At 44.2% G+C, this 26878-nt stretch overlaps 1 protein-coding gene across 1 annotated transcript; it reads right to left on the reverse strand.

Moving 5' to 3' along the window:
- On the reverse strand, positions 1–26878 carry LOC130490063 (zinc finger protein 501-like). The gene is made up of 4 exons (XM_056863898.1): positions 26829–26878; positions 6444–6571; positions 1225–1478; positions 1–1071 (listed from the first exon to the last, which is right to left on the reverse strand). The coding sequence occupies exons 1-4, from the start codon at positions 26876–26878 to the stop codon at positions 1–3; spliced, it is 1503 nt and encodes a 500-aa protein (XP_056719876.1).

The raw sequence follows: 26878 nt of genomic DNA on the forward strand, positions 1-26878 counted from the left end.
CTAAAAGAATTTATATGGTTTCTCTCCTGTGTGAACCCTTTGATGTCTAATTAGGTTGCCTCTGCAAGAGAAGCTCCTTCCACACTCCAAGCATTTATACGGCTTCTCCCCTGTGTGAACCCTTTGATGTGCAGTTAGGTCACCATTCCAAGAGAAGCTCTTTCCACACTCCAAGCATTTATATGGCTTCTCCCCTGTGTGAACCCTTTGATGTGCAGTTAGAGTGTCATTCCGTGAGAAGCTCTTTCCACACTCCAAGCATTTATATGGCTTCTCCCGTGTGTGAACAGTTTGATGTTTAGTTAGGCTGCGACTCTGGGAGAAGCTCTTGCCACAGTTCAAGCATGTATATGGCTTCTCCCCTGTGTGAACTCTTCGATGTTCAGTTAGGTGGCTACTGCAAGAGAAGCTCTTTCCACACTCCAAGCATTTAGATGGCTTCTCCCCTGTGTGAACCCTTTGATGTGCAGTTAGGGTGCTATTGTAAGAGAAGCTCTTTCCACACTCTAAACATTTAAATGGCTTCTCCCCTGTGTGAACCCTTTCATGTTTAGTTAGGCTGCTATTGTAAGAGAAGTTCTTTCCACATTCCAAGCATTTATATGGCTTCTCCCCTGTGTGAACCCTTTGATGTTTAGTTAAATATTTATTCAAAGAAAAGCTCTTTCCACACTGCAAGCATTTATATGGCTTCTCCCCTGTGTGAGCCCTTTTATGTACAGTTAGGCGGTCACAGCGAGAGAAACTCTTTCCACATTCCAAGCATTTATATGGCTTCTCCCCTGTGTGAACCCTTTGATGTTTAGTTAGGCTGCGACTCTGGGAGAAGTTCTTGCCACAGTTCAAGCATTTATATGGCTTCTCCCCTGTGTGAACTCTTTGATGTTCAGTTAGGTGGCTACTGCAAGAGAAGCTCTTTCCACACTCCAAGCATTTAGATGGCTTCTCCCCTGTGTGAACCCTTTGATGTGCAGTTAGGGTGCTACTCTGAGAGAAGTTCTTTCCACACTTCAAGCATTTAAATGGCTTCTCCCCTGTGTGAATCCTTTGATGTTTAGTTAGGCTGCTACTCTGAGAGAAGTTCTTTCTACACTTAAAGCATTTATATGGTTTCTCCCCTGCGTGAACCCTTTTATGTACTGTTAGGCGGTTACTGCAAGAGAAACTCTTTCCACACTCCAAGAATTTATATGGCTTCTCCCCTGTGTGAGCCCTTTTATGTACAGTTAGGCGGTCACAGCGAGAGAAACTCTTTCCACACTCCAAGCATTTATATGGCTTCTCCCCTGTGTGAACCCTTTGATGTGTAGTTAGGGTGCTCTTGTAAGAGAAGCTCTTTCCACACTGCAAGCATTTATGTGGCTTCTCCCCTGTGTGAAGCCTTTCATGTGCAGTTAAGTCACTAATCCATGAGTAGCTCTTTCCACACTCCCAACATTTATATGGCTTCTCCTGCACCATCTCCCTCACTTCCGCAACTGCAAGAGACAGAAATCAAAGAAGAATGAAAAGGTACAAATACCAGTGGAATTCTACCAGGCCAATCCTACCCCTTCCTTTTACATAAAGCCCTTAACACGGGTGTTGAACTCAATTGTTTCAAGGGCCAGATATAACATAAGTGTTATTTGGCTGGGCAGGGCCATACCTCACAAGCCCAGATTGAGAGTGGGGTGGCGGTGGCTGCCTTGAATGGCTCGCGGACCGGATAAGAGCTCTCAAGGGGCCGCATCAGGCTCTCAGGCCTTATGTGTGACACCCCTGCCTTTACACAAATAACTTGTAGCTTTGGGATTGAATGTCATCAATATCATACCCAACTATATATCATTATATAACTCCTCTGAATAACTGCCTGGGTGCTGTGGTAAATTAGCTAAGAGTGAACAAATTGAAACAAAAGCCCGAAAAGACTGTGGTCACGCTGGTTGGGAAGGTGGAGATCTTGAAGTACATTGTGCTCCCCACATTTGATGGAGTTCACTGCTGTTTTATTGACTATTCCTGCATAATTTTATAATAAAACGCTTTACTCATATTTTGTGGTGTTCTTGAATTCAGTCTGAATCCAGCACTTGCGCCTTGATTGGCTACAACTACCACATTAATGGCTTTCTGAAACTTGCCTTGTAAACGTCCAACCTTGCAAGGGTGGCATTCTTGATTTTAATCCCAAGAGGGCTAAAGGATTTGTCCCTTGGTCTCTGGCTGGCTGGGTAGAAAAGGGGCTGGGGGTAGTGCTATCTAGCAATTGTGAGGACTCACACATCAGCCTTTTTTATTTTGTCTTGCTTGACCTGCCTCTGTGAGGGATTTTGGCTTTTAAGTCTCTTTCCAGTGCCAACCATTAAAGGAAGTGGAACACGCTTAAACAAGTACCCCTAGATCCCTCCCCCCACCACCACACACTTCTTGTATGAGGAGCTATGGATGACCGTGGAAGGCATAACTCATCCACAATCAAAGCAACATGTCTGAGTATTGGCACCTGCTTCAGGATGGTGTGCCAAAAACATCCCTCTGCTATTTGCAATGGAAGCAAAGATTTATTCATGAGAAGCCAGAATAGTACCACAGTAGAGAAAGGGAGGGTGGAAAACCTCTCCTGTGGGGAAAAAAAAGGATTTAACCACTTCCTTGGCCTGCCAAAGCCTAGTCATTGGAATGTCTGACAAGGATCGTGGAAGATCCCCACTCAGATCCCCACTCAGCCACAGAAGGCTGCCAGCTGACTTTCGCCCAGTCACATGTCTTAGCTAGACCTACCTCACAGACTTGTTGTAAGGATGAAAAGGAGGGGAGGAGAAGAGTGAAACCAATTTGTGCCCCAAGAAGGAGAAAGGCAGCACAGCTAAATGGGGCTTAAGAAAATCCCACTGCTTTCAGAGGCAGTGTGATGGAGTGGTTAGAGCGTCTGATGAGGATCTAAGAGACCCAGCTTGGAATATCCAAGACTCTTCTCAGGATACTTCCTGGGTGACCTTGGGCCAATCACACCTTTCAGCCAGGATAAAATAGGATCTAAGAGACCCAGCTTGGAATATCCAAGACTCTTCTCAGGATACTTCCTGGGTGACCTTGGGCCAATCACATCTCTCAGCCAGGATAAAATAGAGGAGAACAGAACAATATATGCTGCTTTTTGTCCCCTTTGAAGAGGAATATGGGGTACAAGTAATGCAGTTCTTCTGCTGTTTGCAGTGGAAGGAACAGTTGTTTATTTGTGGCAGGCAGAAATCAACAAAAAATAGAGGAGCATGGACAGCTACAGGGCTGGCAAGTGGAGAAAGCTGGTTAGACCTCCAGAAAATAAACAAATGGCTACTAGCCATGGTGACCGAAGGGAACTGCCATATTTAGAGGCAGCAGGTCCACGAAGAGCAGTGCCAGGAAACAGAATCAGAGGAAGGTCTCAGCATCAGGGGAAGGTGTGCCAGGGTGCCAAAGAGGGGGGCAAAGGAGGCCAAAGTTCACCTCCTCATTCTTCCAGAGAGATATTCCCTGAATTGCAGAACAGCCTGTAACTATTCAGTGCTTTCATTTCCAGGCTCTATAAGATCCCCAGGTATGGAAGTTCCTTTCCCTGAGGCAAAAGGAATTACATCCTGAAACTCAAGAGGACCAAAGGAAGAGGTTGCCACCTCCCTTCTCTTCCGTGTTCATGATAAAAAGGAAAAGATCCTTACTCAGACAGCCCAACATCTCATAGTTTTCCTTCATAACTTCCCAGAAGAGTTTTCTTTGGCCTGGATCCAACAGAGCCCATTCCTCCTCCATGAAGAACACGGCTACCTCCTCAAAGGACAATGCAGATCTCTGAAAGAGGAAAATATGGCCCAATTCATCATCAATTCCTGTCCCCGAGCATCCAAGAAAGAAAGAAGAATCCCATCAGCCTCTCAATAGATTAAAAGAACGCAATACATCAAACCAATGGCAAGGAAAATTGCATTAGGTTTTTTCAGCCTACGATTATAATACACTGGAAGTCTTTAAGTAATACAAACTCAGAGATTTGCAAAGAACTGGCCTTCTCTTGGTTGAGTCCAAGTAAAAGTTGAAAGAAAAAAAAACCCAACAGACTGTAAAGCCAACACTATACCATCTTGAACATTTGACCCCAGAAATACATGGAAATTGTGTTTCCAGAGAAGGTTTCTGCTTTAAACTTTTTGTCTGCAGAGGAGTTCTGTGTTTCTCTAACGCTTGCCTCCAGCTGTGGAAACATAAATTGGCTTAATTAAGGCAACAATGTCTTTTGTTCTATTTTTGTGATTTTCACAAACCCAAAGCGTATCCACCCCAGGCCATATGATCCTTGGGGCTTGGAGGGTGAGAGATGCAAGGCACAGAACACCCAGCACAAACCTACAGCCTCAGAGACCTTTCCAGATATTTGCACAATGTGGAATTACTGCAGTTTGTACAACTTATGCTTGAATGTCAAGCCAGCTATTGTACGATCAACAGATTTTAGATTCCAAACAAAAGGAACAGTTTAAGAAAAATCACTATATTGGGGTGAGGGAATTATTTTAAATATATTTTTATTTTTTATTAAATGTATACACATAAAGAAAAAAATCAACTACAAAGCAAACAAAATAAACATACAGTAACCTCATATCCAATATAAAAGATGATACCATCAAGTTACAGTAAAGAAAAAAACAAAACAAAAAATCCAGGGTTTCCATAGAAGATGGATGAGACTTTACATATTCATTTCTAATATAGAAAAGAAAAAATATTCAACCTATATATAACTATTCAGTACCTTAGTCAGAATTTTCATGTATGGCCCTCCAACCATTAAAGAAAATTCTTTAACAAGCTATGCTCTTGAAATGCCGTTAAATAAATTATAAAACTATTCCAAACTATCTTAAAGTCATCTTTCCTTTTCCTCCTTTTATTTGCAAGAAAACTATTGTATGATCTCAACAGAGTATGGATTTCAAACAGATGGGTTAAGGAAAGATAAACATATGGCAGAAAAATCACTAAATTGGGGGGGGGATGATTCAGATGAAGAATAATAAAATGAAAGCTCGGAGTTGGGCTGCCAAAAATGTTATTATCTGTTTTGTGATTCTGTTTTAAAACTGTTTTACTCGGCTTCTGCAAGACCCGTGGGCCGTAACAAAGACTGACTTGACTTCAGACCAGCTGCCAAATCAGAGATTCTTGAGGATGATGCTCATTGGAATCACACTCTAGAACAGTGGTTCTCAACCTTTTTTTGCTCCATTCCCCCCTTTCACCATTGTTCAGAATATAATTCCTCCCCTTCCCAAAATAGTCTATCTCAAAAGGTGCATTCCAAAAGTATGCACTTTGCTGAATAGTGGTCCCAATTTCCCCCCCTGAAACCCTAGACACCTCCCCCCCCGCGGAGGGTAATTCCCCCTTTGTTCAGAACGGGAATATTTTAAATACTTTCTGCTGCTCCTTCTAGACTCTAGAAGCAGCAGCAGAAAGTATTTAAAATATTCCCGTCATAGGAGCAAAATATGGCCAAATGCTTCTTTGGGGGTAGCCGATGGAACCTGCAAAAAACACTGCGAGTGCAGTGAGATACGGCGCCCAGTAAGGACAGACAATGAACTCTGCTCCACAAGACCAGGAGTGCATGTATGTGTTAATAATCGAATAAAAGTGGGCTGATTGCCTGGAACACATTCAAGAGAGTGAAAACACAAGCACACACAGCCTTTGCCAGGGAAGTTTCACTCTCCATGCCCACTTTGGCTACCTCTTCTTTTTTCACTCCTATTTACACATAGTTTCTCTCACTCCTCTATTCTTCCCAAGAGCTGTTGAGAAAATTCTAAACTCACCTTTTCTGCAGATGTGCAAGAGTCAAATTCCCCCTCCAGTTGGGGGAAGCAAGAAAGAAGAGAGGCCCCGTGGAATTCCATATTCCATTGATTTCCTTCTGCACCATGAGGAAAAACCGGCCCCTGGACACCGAAAGTAGGCAGGGTTGATGCATCTGGTGCTTGCAAGGCCTTCTGGGAAAGGTAGTTTCCTGCAACAACAAGGCACAAACAGAACAGGGAAAAATTAAGTAATTGGGAATGCGGAAGAAAAGGTTTTGTTGTTCGTTTGTTGCTCTGGGGAACAGCTCCATATTTATATCTATAAATACATCTTTGCAGTTTGTAGTTTCCTAAGTAACTGAATAAATTTTCTTTCTTTTTCTGTGTCATCTTCAGGCTCAATAGAAAACTTACCTCATAGTGACCCAAAGCCTTCACACTTGCTGCACTAAGAACATCTGGACACTCAGGGGAAGGCATATACCACATATGCTGTAAGATCCTCATGTGCAGAAGCTCCATTCTTTCCTTTGTAGCAAATGGAATTGTGTCCTGAAGTTCAAGAGTGTCAAAGGAAGATGTTCATTCCATGTTCATGATAAAAGGGAAAAAGATCCTTACCTATAGATGCCACCGTCTCATAATTTTCCTCCATCACTTCCCAGCAGAGTTTTCTTTGGCCTGGATCCAGCAGAGCCCATTCCTCCTTTGTGAAGAACATGGCTACATCCCCAAAGGAAACTGGGGATCTCCGAAAGAGGAAAACATTGCCCAGTTGATCATCGATTCCTGTCCCCGAGCATTCAAGAAAGAAAGAAGAATCCCATTGGCCAGTCTGTTGAGTAAAAGAATGCAATACATCAAACTGATGGCAGGAAAAATTGCATTAATCTTTTTTTACCTGTGACAATTTTAGCATAAGTCTTCAATAAATACAAACACAGAAAATTGCACAGAATTAGGCTTCTCTTGGTCATAGTCATATTGTAGATCATGTCTCAGTCTATAGACAGTACCAGAAAAATCATGCATCCATCGCTTTGTGACACCACCACTGTGCAAAAATATGGCCCTGAAGCACAGCTCCTCATGAATCCTCATGAATTTTAAGTTTGGTTACCCCAGACTCACCACCTAATCTTATATCATGTCCAAAGCCACAGACTGCACTATAAAAATCATGAATCCACTGCTTCATGGTAAGTGCTGGGAGCCATGGGGGACCTGTATCCTCTGACAAATATCACCTACTGAAAGTCTGCAAGAAACACAAACTCACAGAACTGGGGTTCTCTAGGTCAAGTCCCGTTAAATGAAAAAACAAAAACCCCTAACTGTATTCCACTGTTGACTGCACTATTTTGCATGTTGAACACCAGGAATACACAGAAAACTGCTTTAAACATTTTTGTCAGCAAAGGCGCTCTGTGTTACTCTAAGGCTGGCATTCTGCTCTGGAAACATATGCTGGCCTAATTAAGGCCACTGTGTCTTTTATTCTATTTTTTCCTAACAAACCCAAGGCCTATTCACTCCAGGCCATGTGATCCTTGGGATTAGCGGGTGAGAGATGCAAGGCACAAAATACCCAGCACAATCCTGTCACCTCAGAGACCTTTCCAGATATTTGCGCATTATTGAATGACTGTAGTTTGTACAACATGCCTTCCAATTGCAAATTAGCTGCTGCAACACCTGAACAGATATGGGATTTCATAGAATAGAAATTGTTTTAGGCAAAGATAAACCTCTTGCAAAAAATACTAATTTGGCGGCAATAATATCTATAATAATAAAATGAAAGCTAGGAGCCTCAAATTGATCACCAGCTTCAGGATGATTTTAGGAGTTGGGCTGCCAAAAATTAAAGGGAATGGGAACATAATGGCCCAAATTAACAACAGTAAATCCCTCTAATATTTTGCAATGGAAGTGATGGTTCATTCCACAGAAGCCAGAAAGGTGAAGGCAGCACAGACAGGAACAGTGAATTAGATCCCCTCCTTTAGAAACCTTCAGATAGGGTTGCCAGGTCCCTCTTCGCTATTGGCGGGAGATTTTTCGGGCGGAGCCTGAGGCGGGCAGGGTTTGGGAGGGGTTTAAATGCCATAGAGTCCAATGGCCAAAGCGGCCATTTTCTCCAGGTGATCTGATCTCTATCGGCTGGAGATCAGTTGTAATAGCAGGAGATCTTCTGGTATTACCTGGAGGTTGGCAACCACACTAGCTGCATATTCAAGGATGTCCCTGAGGATGGTGCTCATTGGGATCATATACCAGAGAAAGCAACTGTGTTTATTGAAAATACAACCATATGAGCAAAATATGGCCAAACGCCTCTTTGGGAGTTGTTAGCCTGTGACGGCGTGCAAAAAATAACACTGCGAGTGCAGCGAGGTATAAAAAGTATAAAAAATACTGTTCGCACTTTCTGTGTATTCCCACCGATGTATTAAGAGTTTGAAACTGTTATAAAAAATACTGTTCGCACTTTGTTTGGCCCCTTTAGCTGCGAAGACGTCTTCCAACCATTTTTTAGCCGTAGTATCCAAAAACCCTTTTAAAGCGATGTTTTTTTTATAACATTTGCAAACTCTTGATACATCGCTGGGAATACCCAGTGCGGTAACAGCCCCAGTCTAGGAGTTAAGAGGAAAAAGAGCCCAGGTTGGTTGCAGGCAAGACATGCGAGGGAGTGAAAGCACTAGCACCCCCAACCCCCCCCCCCCAATTACAGATCTTGCCCGGGGAAGCTTATCTCTCTCTCTCGGTGCTCCCTCCAGCCACCTCTTCCTCTCCGTTTCACACGTGCAAATTACAGATCTTGCCCGGGGAAGCTTATCTCTCTCTCTCGGTGCTCCCTCCAGCCACCTCTTCCTCTCCGTTTCACACGTGCAAATTACAGATCTTGCCCGGGGAAGCTTATCTCTCTCTCTCGGTGCTCCCTCCAGCCACCTCTTCCTCTCCGTTTCACACGTGCAAATTACAGATCTTGCCCGGGGAAGCTTATCTCTCTCTCTCGGTGCTCCCTCCAGCCACCTCTTCCTCTTTGTTTCACACGTGCAAATTACAGATCTTGCCCGGGGAAGCTTATCTCTCTCTCTCGGTGCTCCCTCCAGCCACCTCTTCCTCTCCGTTTCACACGTGCAAATTACAGATCTTGCCCGGGGAAGCTTATCTCTCTCTCGGTGCTCCCTCCAGCCACCTCTTCCTCTCTGTTTCACACGTGCAAATTACAGATCTTGCCCGGGGAAGCTTATCTCTCTCCCGGTGCTCCCTCTAGCCACCTCTTCCTCTCTGTTTCACACGTGCAAATTACAGATCTTGCCCGGGGAAGCTTATCTCTCTCTCGGTGCTCCCTCTAGCCACCTCTTCCTCTCTGTTTCACACGTGCAAATTACAGATCTTGCCCGGGGAAGCTTATCTCTCTCTCGGTGCTCCCTCCAGCCACCTCTTCCTCTCTGTTTCACACGTGCTTTCTCTCCCCATCCCTATTTTTGCCCCAAGATCTGCTTTATGAAAGCCTCCACTTACGTCTCCTGCAGATGTGCAAGAGCCAGATTCTCCCTCCAGCCGGGGGAAATCAGACAAAAGAGATGCCCGGTGGATGGCCATCTTCCCCACGTTTCCTTCTCCCCATCCAGGAAAAAGCTTCCCCCTTTAACGCCCGGAAGAAGCCGACTTGACTGCCCCGGGGCTGCTCGCGAGTCCTCCTGCGAATTGTATTTCTCTGCAACAACAAAACCCAGAGGATAAAAGTTTGCAAAGAGCAGTCTCTTCCCTTTTCAGCGGCTGTGCCTTTTCCCATGACGGGTCCAGTGCAGGAGAGACCAGAAGGAGGGATTCTGGAAAAGGCACAGAAAGCAACGGGGAAGAAACCTTTTCTGTCTACTCTCTAAATCAGTGGTTCCCAACCTTTTTTTGACCAGGGACCACTAGGACTTTTTTGTTCGGTGCAGGGACCCCAAGGTTCAAAATAAAAATTCAGAGAATTTGAAAATAAACTTTAATCATAACTGTTAGTTAAACATGAAACTTAGAATAATATTTGAATATGTTTTTTATAATGGAGAACTTTTAATTGTAAATCAATGTGATTTTTGAGCTTGCATCCTTTTTACAAGCTGGGCAATTCTGGGGCTAATACTGTTGCTCAGAGCTACACGAATATCATCACTTGCTTCCAATCGATTTCTGGTCTTGTTCTTAATTATAAGCAAAGTAGAAAACCCTTGTTCGCACAAATAAGTTGTGGAGAAGAGCATAAGATATCGCAAGGCGAATCCCCGAACTGTAGGATATGAAATTGCTTTTTTACACCAGAACTCTTCAAGAGAAACGGATTCAAACGCATCCCGCGTAAATATTAATTTATTATGTGTTTATAACTTTGTTTCGTGGACCCCTGGTTTAGTTCTCGTGGACCCCTGGGGGTCCATGGACCCCTGGTTGGGAACCAGTGCTCCAAATCTTTGATCTGACTCCCCCCCGCCCACGCTGAGAACTCCACTTCCTAGATGCCCTTGCAAGAGGAGGCTGAAGTTGACCCAGCATGCGCCATCTGGAAGGGCACAGTCCCCTGAATGTGGGGGGTGTATGATATGTGGTGGTCCAATCCATATCTTGGGGTGCAGAGCTTTTGAAATGTCCTCAAAATCATTCAGGAACTAGGAAATGTGAACAAGGAACTGGGAACAGGGAACGAACTGGGAATAAGGAACCAACTTCAGCCTCCTCCTTGCAAGCCCAAAGGAGGCCCACGGGAATGTCTAGGCATAGAAGAATGAAGAGGGGGCTGAATGCTTTCCCTAGAGAGGACAGGAAAGCTCAGACACGAGGGGTAAAGCTAGGGATGCCAGCCTCCAGGTGAGACCTGGGGACGCCTCCCCCCACCCCAGAATTACAGCTCATCCCCAGACTACAGAGATAAATTCCCCTGGAGAAAATGGATGCTTTGGAGGGTGGATTCTGTGTTATTGTACCCCACTGAGGTCCCTGCCCTATTGATGATCCATCCCGAAACCTCTAGGAGTTTCCCAACCTGGATCTAACATCCCTCCCCCCCCCATGGCCGGGTGGGGGGACCTGGCAACCCTGGTTAAAGCCCAGATTGTCCTTCCATTGTTGGGGGAAATCAAAAGGGGTTAAAGAGGGATTCCCCTTTCCCCTGAATAGAAAGAGAAGTTGGCTTTTGTGTATCTGCAGAAAAGGCGAGTTTAAGATTTCCTAAAGAGCTTTTGAGCAAAAATGGCTAGAGGAAGGAGAGGGGGGGGGAGAGAAAATATAAAAGAGGAGCAAAGGGTTGCCAACCTCCAGGTGCAGCCTGGACATCTCCACGAATTAGTTGATCTCCAGGTGGTAGAGGTCAGTTCCCCTGGAGAAAAGGACTGCTTCGGGTTGTGGACTGTGTGGCTTTATACTGTTCTGATGCTCCTCCCTGGGCTCCATCCCCAAAGCCGCTCTGAGCCCGACCTTTGGGTTGGGGAGAGCGGGGTAGAAATGTAATAAATAAATGTAATAAATAAATAAATGTAATAAATAAATAAATGTAATAAATAAATAAATCGTCAGGAATGTCCCACTGTGGAGTTGGCAGCCGCCATATGGGCTGAATGGAGGGTGCATGTGGAGGAGAAGAGAGAAGGGTTTCCATGTCGCTCCTTCTTTGAACACGCTTGGGTTTACTCCTGTTACTAACAATAAGAATAATCCCGCCCCACCTCTGGTAGTTTCCAAGCTGGAAATCCAACCACCCATTCAGTTTGAAGAGTGTTCCTTGTAAATCAAAAATCTCTTGAGATGCTGAAGTTTCTTTGCGGTTCATACAATGGGAGAATGATTTGAGCTGCTTTGGGCCCACACTGGAGGAAAGACAGGGAGGATGGGAACAAAAAAAGGGGGTGCCTTTACCCACTCCCTGAGCCAGGGCCACTAATGGAGGGGGAGTGGGGGGGACGGGACAATATTCATCAGCCTCTTTGAACTCCTAGCTTTAATTTGTTTTTAAAGCAAGTCTCCATCCTCTTCCCTTTGTGGAGATAGGTCTTTCCCCTTGTATGTATCAGCTGAGTGACCTTGGGCTAGTCACAATCTTTCAGCCTCACTCACTTCACAGGGTATCTGTTGTGGGGAGGGGAAGGGAAGGTGATTGTAAGCCGGTTTGAGTCTCCCTTAAGTGGTAGAGAAAGTCGGCATATAAAAACCAACTCTTCTTCTTCTTTCTGGAAATTTACCCATTCTCACAGTGAGGGGCTACTTCCATATTCTGGACCTTGGTATACACAGGCAGTGGTCCATAATTTAAGTGTATCCAGATACACACGTGTGTTCTGAACATGCAAAGAGATGCTCCAAATGTTGGGGGTCAAACATGTTTATCAACCAGCCAGGATATCGTTGAAAGAGATAAGGTGGTGACCAGAGAAGGAAGGAGAGGATTTATTATGTCTGTTCCCAAAGTTACTATCAAGACATCTGAGGAAGAGCAGCCAATGAGTAAATGTTAAGGTTACTGTGTTTCTTGGAGTTACGTGTTTCTTGGAGCCTCACCATCGTCCTGAAGTGGGCGGCCAATTTTGCAGCTCCTAGATTTATTCAGATGAGTTAAGCCTGCTGCAGACAACCATCCCTTCCAATGCAAATGATACCCAAATTGGGGTTCAGGTTCGTTTGCCTGATGCTGTTTTGAGACCAGCTACAACTTAGTGGAGGAAAAATAAAGTTTATTCGTGGCCACGAACAGATTGAAGCAAGGGAGTCATCTCCAAAGCTTGCATAAGGAGACAGTAAATGTGCATTACATTTTATACCTTGATCAATTTGCCATTTCTTTGTTTTGACAATACATAATGTAACACATTGCGTCTTATTTTCAACACCTCTCTTAATTCATAATCGGTCTTTAGTTCCGTTTAATACCTGTTCTCAAGCACCTGTAACATCTCAACTTGGTTATCTGACTTGCTGGCACTTTCCACTTGGGTTACATTACACTGTGACTAGTACAAGCACTTTTTTTCTTTCCAAGCAGGCCCCTCTGTTTGTCTTATCTTGCTTATTCCTTTCTGCTATACAGAGATAAGGCCCTTTTCTAACAGAGAGCAATTCTGAAGGACCCTGGAGAGAAGGGATCAGCACACAGCAGTGAGGGGGAACACGAGGATGGGGAGAGGGCATGTTTCATGTTAATGTGCACTGGGGTGCGTCTGTGAGGATGAAGTTCTAATGACCTTCCCACACTATCATTTACTTCAAAGCTGTGTTGGCAATCTATAAAACATGGACTGGAGGATCAATCGCCAAACCCTATTAAAATGCCCCTTACAAATACCCAAGTCTGCACAGAGATTGTTTCAGAGGGTAGCCACATTGGCCTGCAACAGAAGAGCAAGGTTTAGTCCAGGAGCACCTTAGAAATTAACAAGATTTTCGGGGTATCGGTTAAGGGGAGACATGATCTATAAAATTATGCACGGTTTGGAGAGAGTGGACAGGGAGAAGCTTTTCTCCCTCTCTGATAATACTAAACGCGGGGTCATCTGCTGAAGCTGGAGGTTGAGAGATTCAAAACAGATAAAAGTATTTCTTCACACAACGAATAGTTAAATTGTGGAACTCCCTGCCCCAGGATGTGGTTATGACTGCCGATTTGGAAGGCTTCAAGAGGGGAGTGGACATGTTCATAGAGGAGAGGGCTATTTATGGCTACTAGTCAAAATGGATTCAGTATGAGGCAGCTTCATGTGTTCATGAGGGGCATCAGAGCGGTTTAAAGCTACACAGTCCACAACCTGAAGCAGCCCTTTTTTCCAGGGGAACTGATCTCTGCCACCTGGGGATCAACTGCAATTCGTGATGTCCAGGCCCCCCCTGGAGGTTGGCAACCCTCTATTACTTCCTTCTGTCTCCCATTCTGTGGTTCATCTCAGCCATATTTTCTCTCCCCCCACCCACCCCATTCCTAACAATATTTCTTTAGGAAATCTGAAGCCCCCCCCTTGCATTCGAAGATGCAGATGCAAAAGCCAAATTCTTCCTCCAACCCGGAAAAGGGAGACCCACCTTTTTACAGGACTGAAAAAGAAATAATTAAATACTTAGATGCTGAAAAGTGAAATCTGTTGATAAAGAGGGCTCTGATTGGGAGAGACGGACAATCTCTAGTTGGGTTCTTGCCAGCAAATCCCTGCGGTTACTGCTTTCTTCTTTGGCCTTTCTACTTTGAACCAGTAACACAGATAGAAGGGGCTTCTTCTGGTTCTGGCTTATCAATACCAAGGTTTTCTGAAGTTTCTTGACTCAAGAAGATTGAAAATGGAAAGGGCTTTTTAGAAGCTTGAGGAAACTTGGGTTTACAATAAGGATATTTCTACAATTAGAAAAATCTTCTAGCCCTATCTAGATGAGACAACTGGGGTTGATATGAAGGAGTTAACTCTATCAAATGCTTGTTTAGCAGCTTTGGGAAAAAAGGAGTTAAAACTGGATTTCCGAAACATGTTTGGGGATGAATCTTATGCTGGTTTAACCATTGTTGATTAGCCAAAATCAATGAAGGCATTCTTGCTGAATAAAATGTAAGAGTCAAATGACTTATTTGTAAAAATCCTGAAAGCCTCAGAAAGTATTATAAATAAGTGTATTTTAGAAGGCAGCTTTGGAGATAACCCAGGTGTTCCTTAATTTGCCACTTCTAGTTCCAATTTATAACCCATCCATAATTTGGTCAGATTATCACTGAATTTTATTATTATAGACCAGCAAAGACTAAGAAGTATCCTGAGAAGGAATGGTTGAGAGGGAAAACATACTGCTAAGGGGTGAGCTCTGAAACCGTGTGTGTGAGTTCTTGTGTTAAGTGCCATCAAGTCACATCAGATTTACGGCACCCGTTTGAATTAATGTCCTCCGAAACATCCTATCGTTAACAGCCTTGCTGAGGTCTTGCAGGCTGAGGGCTGTGGCTTCTTTTATGGAGTAAATTCATCTATGTTGGGTCTTCCTCTTTTCCTGCTGCCTTAAACTTTTCCTCGTATTGTTGTCTTTTCCAGTGACTCTTTTCTCAGAATGTGACTAAAGTATGGCAGCCTCAGTTTCGTCATTTTAGCATATAAGGAGATTTCAAGCATGATTTGCTCTCAAACACACTGATTTGTCCTTTTCGCACTCCATTGTATTTGTTTTGATTTGAATCTAGAACTCACTTATTTCTCATTTTTGCAGTCCACAATATTTTACTGTATTTCCTCCAACACCACATTTCAATTGAATCAGCTTTCTTCCTGTCAACTTTCTTCATTGCCCAGTTGGGGAGCCAAGTGGCTGATATTGTTATTTTCTCCACTTTATCCTCACCCTGGCCCAAGTTCAGCCAGCAACTTTCAATGGCAAAGTGAGGATCTGAACCTGGACCTCCTAGATCCTAGTCAGACACTACCCTCTAAACCTGACTGGCTCTGATAGTTCAGGGATATTTTCACACACACACCGTGTTTTTTGTAAAGGGGGGGATATTTTCCACCCTCCCTGTCTGTCCTGCCTTTCTATGGGAACAAAAAGCAGCCGACGTTGATCTCCTCTCCTCCATTCCATCTTACAACAACCCAGTGAGATAAGTCTGGCTGAGGCTCAATGGCTGAAAGTCAGACAGCACCCCTCATGGTCCTAGTCCGACATTCCACAACTGCCCCATGCAAGTTTGGCCACGTCAGGGAAGTGGTCAAGCCCCTGTGTATTTTCATAGACTGAATATTTTCCACTCTCAGGTCTTTGCTGCTGCCACTTTTCTGGCTTCTTGTGAGTAAACCTTTGCTTCCCTTGCAAATAGCGGAGGGATGTCTTAGAGCTACACTGTGCCAGGATAGTCTGATCCAATTCCATTTGGCACTGCAAGTTGCATTATCATCCTGAAGCTGGTGGCCAGTTTTGACATACCTCCTGGCTTCCCCCCCTTTTTTTGTGAGGAGTTATGGGCTCCACCATCAACCGTAGCTTCCAATGCCAAAAGCACTTGGCTGGAGGTGAGGTCCATGCTCCAATTCCTTTCATCTTTGGTATGGCTTTTGGGGAGGAGCTCATTATTACTCTATCCCCTGTTCCACACTTTTCCCCTTTTGTTCTTGTGGTATACACCTTCCTCTCAGTGACAAGATGTTCTTAGGGTAGCAAGGGTAAAGACTTTGAGTCGCTGCTGTGAGGTAAGTTTTGTATCGAGCCTGAAGAGGACAGAAACAGGGTTTCAGAAAACAGCAAAGATTAATTTGTTGATATACACATGAAGCTGGCTCACAGAGCAACAAACAAACAACAAAACCTTCTCTTCCTCATTCCCAAATATTTCATTATTTTCATTGTGTTTGTTGTTACAGGGAACTATGTTTCCCAGAAAGGCCTTGCAAGCACCAGAGAGGTCAACCCTGCCTATTGTCGGTGTCCAGGGGGTGGTTTATCCTCAAGGTGGAAAAGGACAAATAGGAAATTTGGAGTTCCACGGGGCCTCTCTTCTTTCTTGTTTCCCCTGGCTGGAGGGAGAATTTGGCTCTTCCACATCTGCAGGAAAGGTGAGTTGAGGATTTCCTCAAAAGCTCTTGGGCAAGAATTGGGCAGGGAGACATTAGTGTGTCCTACCTATTGTAGGTGTTTAAGTTAAGTAAGATAAATACCACATCTTAGGAAGGGGTGCATTCTAGAAATTTATTTACTGAAAGGCATTGACTGCTTCAGTAACTCATCCTGATGTCATCACTAAAGTCATGCCGCTACCTGTGGCCTTTCGGAGGTGGGGGGCTTTGGATTGCACTGCCCATCATGAAGAGTACGAAGCTTGTTTTTTTAACTATTTAGTCGTGTTTGTCTGAATATTTGTTTTGTGAAGAGGGGTCTCTACTATACTGATCTGTGCTGCCACCACCTTTCTGGCTTCTCAGGAGTAAACTGTTACTTCCGTTTAAAAATATTAGAGGTGTTTTCTGTTGTTGATCTTGGCCAGGATGTTTCCATTCCCTTCATTTTTGGCAGCCCAACTCCTATGGTTATCCTGAAGTTGATACCAACTTTGAGGCTCCGAGCTTTCATTTTATTATTCTACATAAGAATAATCCCCCCCCCAAAATTAGTGATTTTTCTTAAACCGTTCCTTTTGTTTGAAATCCAGAATCTGTTGAGATCACAGAACAGCTTACTTGCAATTCAAGCACATGCTGTAAAAACTGCAGTCATTCCACAATGAACCAAATATCTGGAAAGGTCTTTGAGGCAGCAGGTTTGTGCTGGATGTTCTGTCCCCTGCCTCTGTCGCCCACCAGGCCCCATGGATCACATGTCCTGGAGTGGATATGCTTTGGGTTTGTTAGGAAAAAACTAGTACAAAAGGGATAGTGACTTTAATTAGGCCAGTCTGTGTTTACTGAGCTGGAGGCAAGCTTTAGAGTCAAACAGAATGCCTCTGTAGGCAAAAATGTTTAAAGCAGAAACCTTTGAAAAAACAGTTTCCATGTATTTCTGGGGTCAAACGATCAAGATAGAATAGTGTTTACTTTATAGTCCATTAGGGTTTTTTTTTTTTACATTTAATTAGACTCGACCAAGAGAAACCCAATTTTTTTGCAGATTTCTGAGTTTGTATTTCTTGGAGACTTCCAGTATGTTATAACTGTCAGAGGCTGAAAAACAGTAATGCAATTTTCCTTGCCATTGGTTTGTTGTATTGCATTCTTTTAATCTATTGAGTGGCCTATGGGATTCTTCTTTCTTTCTTGGATGCTCGGGGACAGGAATCGATGATGAATTGGGCCATATTTTCCTCTTTCAGAGATCCACATTGTCCTTTGAGGAGGTAGCCGTATTCTTCATGGAGGAGGAATGGGCTCTGCTGGATCCAGGCCAAAGAAAACTCTTCTGGGAAGTAATGGAGGAAAATTGCGACACCTTGGGCTGTCTTGGTAAGGATCTTTTATCATGAACATAGAAAAGAAAGGAGGTGGTGATGTCTTCCTTTGGTCCTCTTGAATTTTAGGACACAATTCCTTTTGCCACAGGGGAAGGAATGGAACTGCCACCCTCTAGGGATCTTTCAGTGCATGAAAAGGAAAGCACTAAATATTTTCATACTGTTCTGCATGTCAGGGAATATCTCTCTGGAATCCTGGAAGAATGAGGAGGTGAACTTTGGCCTCCTTCCCCCCTCCCCCCGTGACAGGAACCCTCCTGCCTTCCTTCCCCTGGAAAAAAACACAATGGGGCTTCCACTGATTCAGCTGAAATCTCTGAATAATTGATTCCCATTTCTATTTTTTAAAGAATTCAAGAGGGGTCTTGCTGGATCAGCCCAGTTATCCATCTAGTCCAGCGTCCTCTTTCACACATTGGCCGATCAGTTGTCCTAAAGAGCCAGACATACAGACAAGAGAGGCCTAGACCTTCCCCCGATGCTGTCTCTGGGCACTGCTCTTCATGGGTTTGCTGCCTCTAGATATGGCAGTTCCCTTCAGTCACTATGGCTAGAAGCCATTTGTGTATTTTCTACAGGTCTGATCTGCTTTTTCTGCTCACCAGCCCCTGTGTCTGTCTCTGCTGCTATATTTTCTGATTAGTGCCGCCTGCCACAAAGGCAACTGTTCCTTCCACTGCAAACGGTAGAGGGAACTGTATTATTTGTACCCCGTAGGCTGGATCTGGCCCTTTGAAGGCTGTTAACCGGCCCATCAAGCCGAGGCAGCCTGCCCAACACGTGCACGCCCTCCCATAGCCCTCCCGCAGGATGTGCTTCCTTCCCTGCCCACAGAGCTCAGAGCCAGTCACAGGGAGTGATGCTCCCCTTCTCTGTGCCAAGAGAGGGAGAGGACCTGCTCTGGAGAGTGGTCCAAGCGAGGGATGCTGCCTGCTCCCTCCCAGCTTCTTTGCACACCACCCTTTTCAGCTCATGGCACCAAGGCCAACTCCGAAGTTTAGCGTCCTACGTGCCAGTGTGTGTGCGTGCACGCAGGCTGTATACGCTGCATCCAATCTGCGGGCACCTCTGTTGCACCACCCTGCAGCTCCTTGGCTTGCACCATAATTACTTTCAAGCTGCCCGCAACTGTTGAGACTGACCAGTTGGAGCTTATGGGTGGCTTCCCACATGCAACAAGCAGCTTCTTGCGGCAACCGCTGCTGGCATGCGGCGCTCCTGAAGGGGGATTGTATTGGGGGATCGGGGCCCCAGTTCCTGTAAAGGGAACCCCGATCTTTAATTTATCTGCTACCAAATCAGAGGGAATGGATCGTTCCTCTTGAACTATGAGAATTGAGATCACACACACGCACAAAAGAGGCAAGACGCATTTGTCTTGAAGTAAAGCAATCTTTACTCTAACTCAGGGTAGGGAAAAAGTCACTGGGATACAAAACAAATAATATCTGTCTACATTCTATGTTTCCTATACTTGCCAAAAGCCTTTGGCAAGGCACTAAGCTTACTTACGAGTAGGCACCCTTAGCAAAAGGAGAGCCTCTCTCCATCCTGCCTGTTCAGCAGTCAAGCAAGGAGAAAAAGGTGATCAACTACTTTCTCTTCTAACAAAGAAATCGAAAGCAGTTGAACATGCAAAGTAGTTGTATACGTGACCCTCGGGCACGACTGCAATGGTCACTACATTGACCAAATGGTCAGTTACAATATTAACCCTTTAACTGTCTGACATGTAACAAAGCTCGCTCTCTAATACCCAACAATCCCCTTTTCGAGGTTTAGTTACATTCAGACATATAAACACAATGCATCACGTAAGTATTCAAACTGTTGTCTAGGCAGTGGCTTCGTCAGGATGTCGGCCACCATCTCTTTACTTTCACAGTACTTCACTACTACGAGACCTCTTTCTTGTTTGTCTTTTACTGAGTCCATTTTGAGTCGAAGAAGTCTCTTCCCTTTCTTAGAGTTCTCGCCATTCAGTAGTGCTATACACGATTGATTGTCCTCAAACATTGTAGCAGGTGTCAGTTCATCTAGTCCAAAGTCGCGTAGCAGTTCAATTATCTCTTCCAGCTCTGTACATGCGCACTTGGCAGCTATGCATTCTGCTTCAGTTGAAGATGTTGACACAACTTGCTGTTTCTGGCTGGTCCAGGAGATTAGGTCTTCTCCAAAGTAGAACAGATATCCACTTGTAGATTTGCTGTCTGTTCTAGTACCACCCAGACTAGCGTCCATGTATCCTATCAGTTTCAGCTCAGTATTTGGAGTTATCTTCAACTTCAAATCAATAGTTTTCTTTAAGTATTGTGTGAGGTGTTTGATTGCATTCCAATCATGTTCTGCAGGTGTGCTGGTCCTTCTACTTAGGATTCCAACTGCTGCACTTATATCCGGTCTACTAACGTTGCTTAAGTATAGAAGTTTTCCAATAGCTTCTCTGTATTTGTGATTGTTAGGCAATAGTTCACCTCCGTCTAGATCCATATATGAAGGGTCAAGTGGAGTGTTCTTGGTCTTGCACTCCTTCATATTCATGAATTGTAGAAATTCCAGTATCTTGTTCCTTTGATTGATTGAAAATCCATTGTCTTGGTTTCTTTCAATCTCCATTCCAAGATAGTTCTTTACTTCTCCAAGTAGTTTCACTTCTACTGATTCATTCAGTTTGTTTGCAATTTCTTTTGCAGCTTCTTCAGTGTCAGAACAAATCAGAAGATCATCTACAAAGGCCAAAACAAAGTCCCATCCATCATCCTTCTTCCTTCTGAATAAGCATTTCTCTATATTTCCTTGTTCAAAGCCTTGAGCTTTCAATAATGAGGTTAGTTTGTGGTTCCATGCTCTTGCTGACTGTTTGAGCCCATATAAAGTCTTTTCAAGTTTACAAACTTGATTTTTAGTATCACAGTCCTTTAATCCTGGTGGAAGTTCCATGTATATTTCTTCTGATAAGTCTCCATTCAGGAAAGCTGTTTTGACGTCGAGTTGCAGTACCACTTTATTCCTGGAGGCGGCTATACTCAGCAAAGTCCTTATAGCCGTGTGACTAATCACAGGTGCGTAGGTTTCTGTGTAGTCAGTTCCATACTTCTGGGTAAATCCTTTTGCAACTAGTCTTGCTTTGTATTTGTCAACAGTTCCATCCGAATTCTTCTTGACCTTGAACACCCACTTACATCCCACAGTCCTTTTGTTTGGTGGGAGTTTGGTTAGTTTCCAGGTATTATTCTTCTGCAGTGAGTCTAATTCTTCTTGAATTGCCTTCAGCCATCTCGACCGCTCCCCATCGGGCAACTTTTGCAGTTCGTCCCAACTTGAGGGTTCCACGTGGCTGTCAATTCTAGTGAAAAGACTCAGTTTCTCTGCTGGTATTCCTTTTGTAGTCCTTGTAGATCTCCTTAAGGTCTGAGAGGGTTCCGCTGTTCCATCAGCACCGGGATCAACCCCTTTTGAATCTGCAGTCTCTTGCTGTTCCGCAGGAGCAGGTGGATTGCAATCCCATGCTGTAAATGGAATCTCTATGGTTTCCTCTTCACAAACCTCTGGATCATCAAAGTTATTAATTTGTTGATTATTAATAACATTTCTTTCATCTATATATACTGCGTTCAATATTTGTAAATTGTAAGTCTTAATGTCCATTATCCTGTACCCTTTTGAGAAAGGATGGTATCCCACAAGAATTCCAAGTTCTGTAGTAGGATCCATTTTCCCCTTTTTCTCCTTTGGGATGTATGCAAACACACGAGATCCAAATGCTTTCAAGTGTTTCAGACTAGGCTTCCTGCCATTCCATCTTTCATATGGAGTCATGTTGATAGCACTTGAAATTGTCCTGTTGTAAAGGTAAGCTGCTGTATTTACACATTCTCCCCAGCAGGGGTAAGGCAAGCCTGCCTGTAGCATTAAACATCTTGCACTTTCCATCAGAGTTCTGTTAAACCTTTCTGACAACCCATTGTTCCTAGGGGTATATGCAACTGAGGTTGCATGCTCTATTCCTTCAGATTCAAGAATTTCTTTCATTTCTTTATTAAGGTACTCACTTCCATTGTCAGTGAACAATAACTGTATACCTCTGTCATGTTTATTCTTCATCAGGGCAACATAAGCTTTAAATTTTTCAGCTACTTCAGTCTTTGATTTCAACAAATACACATATGCAAATCTTGAAGCGCTGTCTATGAAATGCAGAACATATTTTGCCCCTCCTGCTGAAGCCTTGAGTGGGCCAATCAAGTCTGAGTGCACTTCTTCCAAAATCTCTGCCTTAACACTGCTTGGCCTCTGCACGTGCTTAGGCGCTGTTCCCTTTCCTCTGAGACACACTTCACAACGTTCTTTGTCCTTAAAGCATTCCTTAACTGGCATTCCACAATCAATCAGCAGTTGCTTCACTGACTTAAAGTTTTTATGAGCTAGTTTCACGTGCCATTGGTACAAACAGTCCTTGTGGTTACAATCTGCAGCCTTCTGCTCTGTCAATCCTTTATTAAAAGCAACTAGGCACTTTGATTCTTCCTCAACATTATCCTCATTTCCATCAAAATCACTTTCATCAGAATCAACATTGCTCTCAAAATCACTACAAGCATATTCCTCCAATTGACTTGCAACATTCTCCAGGCAATAGTGCGAGCCTACTGATAGCACTGGGTATTCTCTTCCTTTAGAATCAAATAAGCGACATTTGTCTCTTTTTATAGACACTTCAAAGTCTGCATCCACTAATTTATTCACGGACAGTAAATTTTCATCTGAATTAGGCATTAGGAATACGTCTTGTAAGGTCAAATGCATTACATTTCCACAATAGCTTTGAATTGCAATAGAAACTTCTCCTTTCTGAGTGCATAGAAATCTTTCTCCACAAGCCATAACTAATGTTTCATCACAAGGCTCTAGAAAGTCAAAAGCTGATCTCAAGCCAGACACATGTACATCTGCACCACTGTCCAGAACAAATGTATTTACACGCCTTAAATAATCTTTGGTTGAAGCTGTATTCGAGACTAGATAAGCCTTTGGGTGACTGTGCCATCTGGGCTTCCCTTGGCTTGTACTTGGGCTCCCTCTTGTGGACGATTGGGGCTGTTGCCTCCCATTTCCATCCCTCTCCCTTTGTGAGGATTTGGCGGGCTTTTCTTCCCGGCGAGAGGGGGGGGGAATTTCTCCCTTTGTTTCACGTCTCTCACATTGAAACGACCGGTGACCATGCCTTCCACACAAGAAGCATCTGATTGTGGATTTGTCATTTACACGCAGTACAGACACTCCACGAGACAATTCCTTCTCTTGGCTCCTGTCTGCTTCAAACTGTTTAAGTGCAGTCACCAGCTTAATAAGGGTTAAGTCCTCTCTACCCAAAAGATTCCTTTTTTCAGCGTTATATTTAAAATGCAAACTTCCCAGAAATAGTACAAGAAACTCTTCTTCACCGATTTCCCCTCCTACAGCCTTCAACTCTGATTCCATATCTTGCATTTTCTTAAGGTGTTGCAAGAGGGTCATATCTCCAGACATTTTATTTGCATACAGTCTAGTTTTTAAAATCATTTTCTGGGTTTTTGACACAGTTCCAAATTTCTCATTGAGTGCATTTAGCATTTTCTTGGCGCTATCATTATTCAAAATTATCGCAGTTTCTTCCGGATTAATTGCATTGGCAATCAAATTCATTGCCTGGGCATCTGCAATCTTAAATTTCTTTAGGGCTTCTCTATCTGTGTCAGCTGGCGGGTCTTCATTCAAAACGTGATTCACCCCAATTGCTGTTAAAGCATTTTCCACCATTCTCTTCCATACTGGAAAGGAGGCTTGGGTGATATGGGGGACAGAAACGGACTGGGGCCCTTTGGAATTCATACTTTCCTTATCGTTGCTCATTCCAGTGGCTCAGGGCTGCTTTCCTCCTCACAGGATCCAAGCGCGGCGCGCGGGGTTAAGTTTCCTGCCGTCCTTTGCAGACCAGGCTGCTGGCTCCGTCACAGGAAAAATTCCCTCTGGGCGTTTGTAAATCCTTTCGTCTCCAGTGAAGATCCCAAAAGCAAAAAAAAAGTGCGGTGTGATCCTATCTCAATAGCCAAAATAAAAACCAAGCGTACTCAGCTACCACTTATTGGGGGATCGGGGCCCCAGTTCCTGTAAAGGGAACCCCGATCTTTAATTTATCTGCTACCAAATCAGAGGGAATGGATCGTTCCTCTTGAACTATGAGAATTGAGATCACACACACGCACAAAAGAGGCAAGACGCATTTGTCTTGAAGTAAAGCAATCTTTACTCTAACTCAGGGTAGGGAAAAAGTCACTGGGATACAAAACAAATAATATCTGTCTACATTCTATGTTTCCTATACTTGCCAAAAGCCTTTGGCAAGGCACTAAGCTTACTTACGAGTAGGCACCCTTAGCAAAAGGAGAGCCTCTCTCCATCCTGCCTGTTCAGCAGTCAAGCAAGGAGAAAAAGGTGATCAACTACTTTCTCTTCTAACAAAGAAATCGAAAGCAGTTGAACATGCAAAGTAGTTGTATACGTGACCCTCGGGCACGACTGCAATGGTCACTACATTGACCAAATGGTCAGTTACAATATTAACCCTTTAACTGTCTGACATGTAACAAAGCTCGCTCTCTAATACCCAACAGATTGCTATAGAGATTTTCCCCATTCTTGGTGCTGCTGGTAGGAGAAATCGGCTTCCATATGGCCATCCTTCGACTCTTCCTGAGCTATAGGGAAGATCAGTCCAGGGCGCCTTACTGTGCTTTCATCTCTGGACAATTTCAGTTTGATCCCCCTTTTGGAAGCTGCGGGGGGCGGGAATATTATTGTCCAGCATTTCACTTGCCCTCTTTCTGTGCATGTCTAAAACAGAAGGAAAGGGGAAGGAGGAAGGAACCCCCCCCTTAAAGGTACAGCGGCATTAATAATTACTGCCATACTGATCCCAATGGCCAGCAACGCTCTCTTGCCTCTGAAGGCTTCTCCTCAAGCACACTCCTATTGATCCTCTGGGCAGCAACAGAAAGAAATCTACAGTTCTGTGTGTCCTCTGCAAGAAGCACATGGCAGGGGATCTAAGGGTATTTGTTTCAACATGTTCCTTTAATGGTTAGCACTATCAAGAGGCCTTCAAGCCAAGATCCTTCATAGGGGCAGGTCAAGCAAGACAAAATAAAAAAGGCTGATGTGTGAGTCCTCACAATTGCTAGATAGCACTAACTCCAGCCCCTTTCCTACCGGCCAGCTAGGGACCAAGGGACAAAGCCCCTAGCCCTCCTGGGACTAAAATCATGATAGCCATGGTTCTCGTAGGTTATCCGGGCTGTGTAACCGTGGTCTTGGTATTTTCTTTCCTGACGTTTCGCCAGCAGCTGTGGCCGGCATCTTCAGAGGAGTAACACTGAATGACAGTGTGAGACACTGTCCTTCAGTGTTACTCCTCTGAAGATGCCGGCCACAGCTGCTGGCGAAACGTCAGGAAAGAAAATACCAAGACCACGGTTGCACAGCCCGGATAACCTACGAGAACCAATGAACTCTGACCGTGAAAGCCTTCGACAATATTATGATAGCCATGTTTAAATATTTGAAGGGATGCCATGTTGACGAGGAAACTAGCTTGTTCTCAGTTGCTCCAGAGACTAGGACATGGAGTAATGGATTTAAACTAAGAGAAAAGTGATTCCACCTAAACATTAGGAGGAACTTTCTGACGGTGAGTGCTGTTCGATGGTGGAATGTGCTGCCTCGGAGGGTGGTGGAGTCCCCGTCTTTGGAGGTCTTTAAGCAGAGGCTGGATGGCCATCTGTTGGGAGTGCTTTGATTGTGGGATTCTGCTTGGCAGGGGTTTGGACTGAATGGCGCTTGTGGTCTCTTCCAGTCTTGTGAACGTCACCCTTGCAAGGTTGGACATTTTACAAGGGGGAAAGCCATTAATCTGATAGCTGTAGCCAACCAGTGCTCAAGTGCTGGATTCAGATTGAAGCTTCTTGAATTCAAGAACACTAGAAAATATTGGTAAAGTGTTTTATTATAAAATTATGCAGGAATAGTCAATAAAAGAGCAGCGGACAGTGAGGATAGAAATAATATAGCTATAAGTCTAACTAAGCACATTTACAGTCGTTGTTTCAAGGTCCAGATATGACTCATAAGACTGAGTCTAATAGGTGTCCAAGACAAGGTTTCCACTTAGTAGGACCCATACAAAATGAAGAAGTGTCCCAAAGTGAAATGTAATCCAGACACAGAGCACAGGACACCGCAACAAAATTAGAAGAGATTCCCTATATGCTCAAGGATCTGTGTTGGCCTAATTCGAGTCAACTGTATTTGTGCCAGGTCAGCTGTATCAACATAAGGGGCCATCTTTTGATCTAGCCTGAGTTGAAAGAAAGCCTTTTTAGCAACTCCATTAACTTTCTTCTCCAGTAATAAGTTGGGTGCAGTATAACTAAGGTAAAGGTCCCCTGTGCAAGCACCATGTCATTCCTGACCCATGGGGTGACGTCACATCCCGACGTTGACGAGGCAGACTTTGTTTACGGGGTGGTTTGCCAGTGCCTTCCCCAGTCATCTTCCCTTTACGCCCAGCAAGCTGGGTACTCATTTTACCGACCTTGGAAGGATGGAAGGCTGAGTCAACTTGAGCCGGCTACCTGAAACCAGCTGCCGTCAGGAACTTGGACTACAGTGCTGCAGCTTACCACTCTTCGCCAAGGGGCTTCAGTATAACTACAAGGCTCTTAACTGAGTCAGCAAGGGTCAGATGAACTCCATCAAAAGTGGGGAGCACAGTGTACAACAAGATCTCCACCTTCCCAACCAGCATGACCTCTGTCTTTTCAGGGTTTCATTTCAATTTGTTCACTCTTATCCAATTTACCACAGCAGCCAGGCAGTTATTCAGGACCTCTACCATATCACAATGGGATTTGTATAAGGATGTATAGAGCTAGGTATGAGCCACATAGTGGTGACATTTGTCCTGAGATGCAGGCATGACCCGCACTCTTGGACCCCTTGCCATGCCGCGTGGGCCCACTTACCCGCCAAAGACCACTGCCGGCTGAACTCCTTGTCCGACAGATGCCGCCAT

The sequence above is a fragment of the Euleptes europaea genome, chromosome 1 (genome assembly GCF_029931775.1).
Source record: "Euleptes europaea isolate rEulEur1 chromosome 1, rEulEur1.hap1, whole genome shotgun sequence".
Taxonomy (NCBI): domain Eukaryota; kingdom Metazoa; phylum Chordata; class Lepidosauria; order Squamata; family Sphaerodactylidae; genus Euleptes; species Euleptes europaea.

Bases quoted from the DNA above. Each gene is read 5' to 3' on its own strand.
- LOC130490063 (XM_056863898.1), bottom strand. From the start codon at position 26,878: ATGGCGGCATCTGTCGGACAAGGAGTTCAGCCGGCAGTGGTCTTTGGC. The intron at 6,572-26,828 runs GTAAGTGGGCCC...CCTCTTTCGGAG, and splicing joins CCGGCAGTGGTCTTTGGCGG to ATCCCCAGTTTCCTTTGGGG. The intron at 1,072-1,224 runs GTACATAAAAGG...AACTTCTCTCAG, and splicing joins CTCGCTGTGACCGCCTAACT to AGTAGCAGCCTAACTAAACA.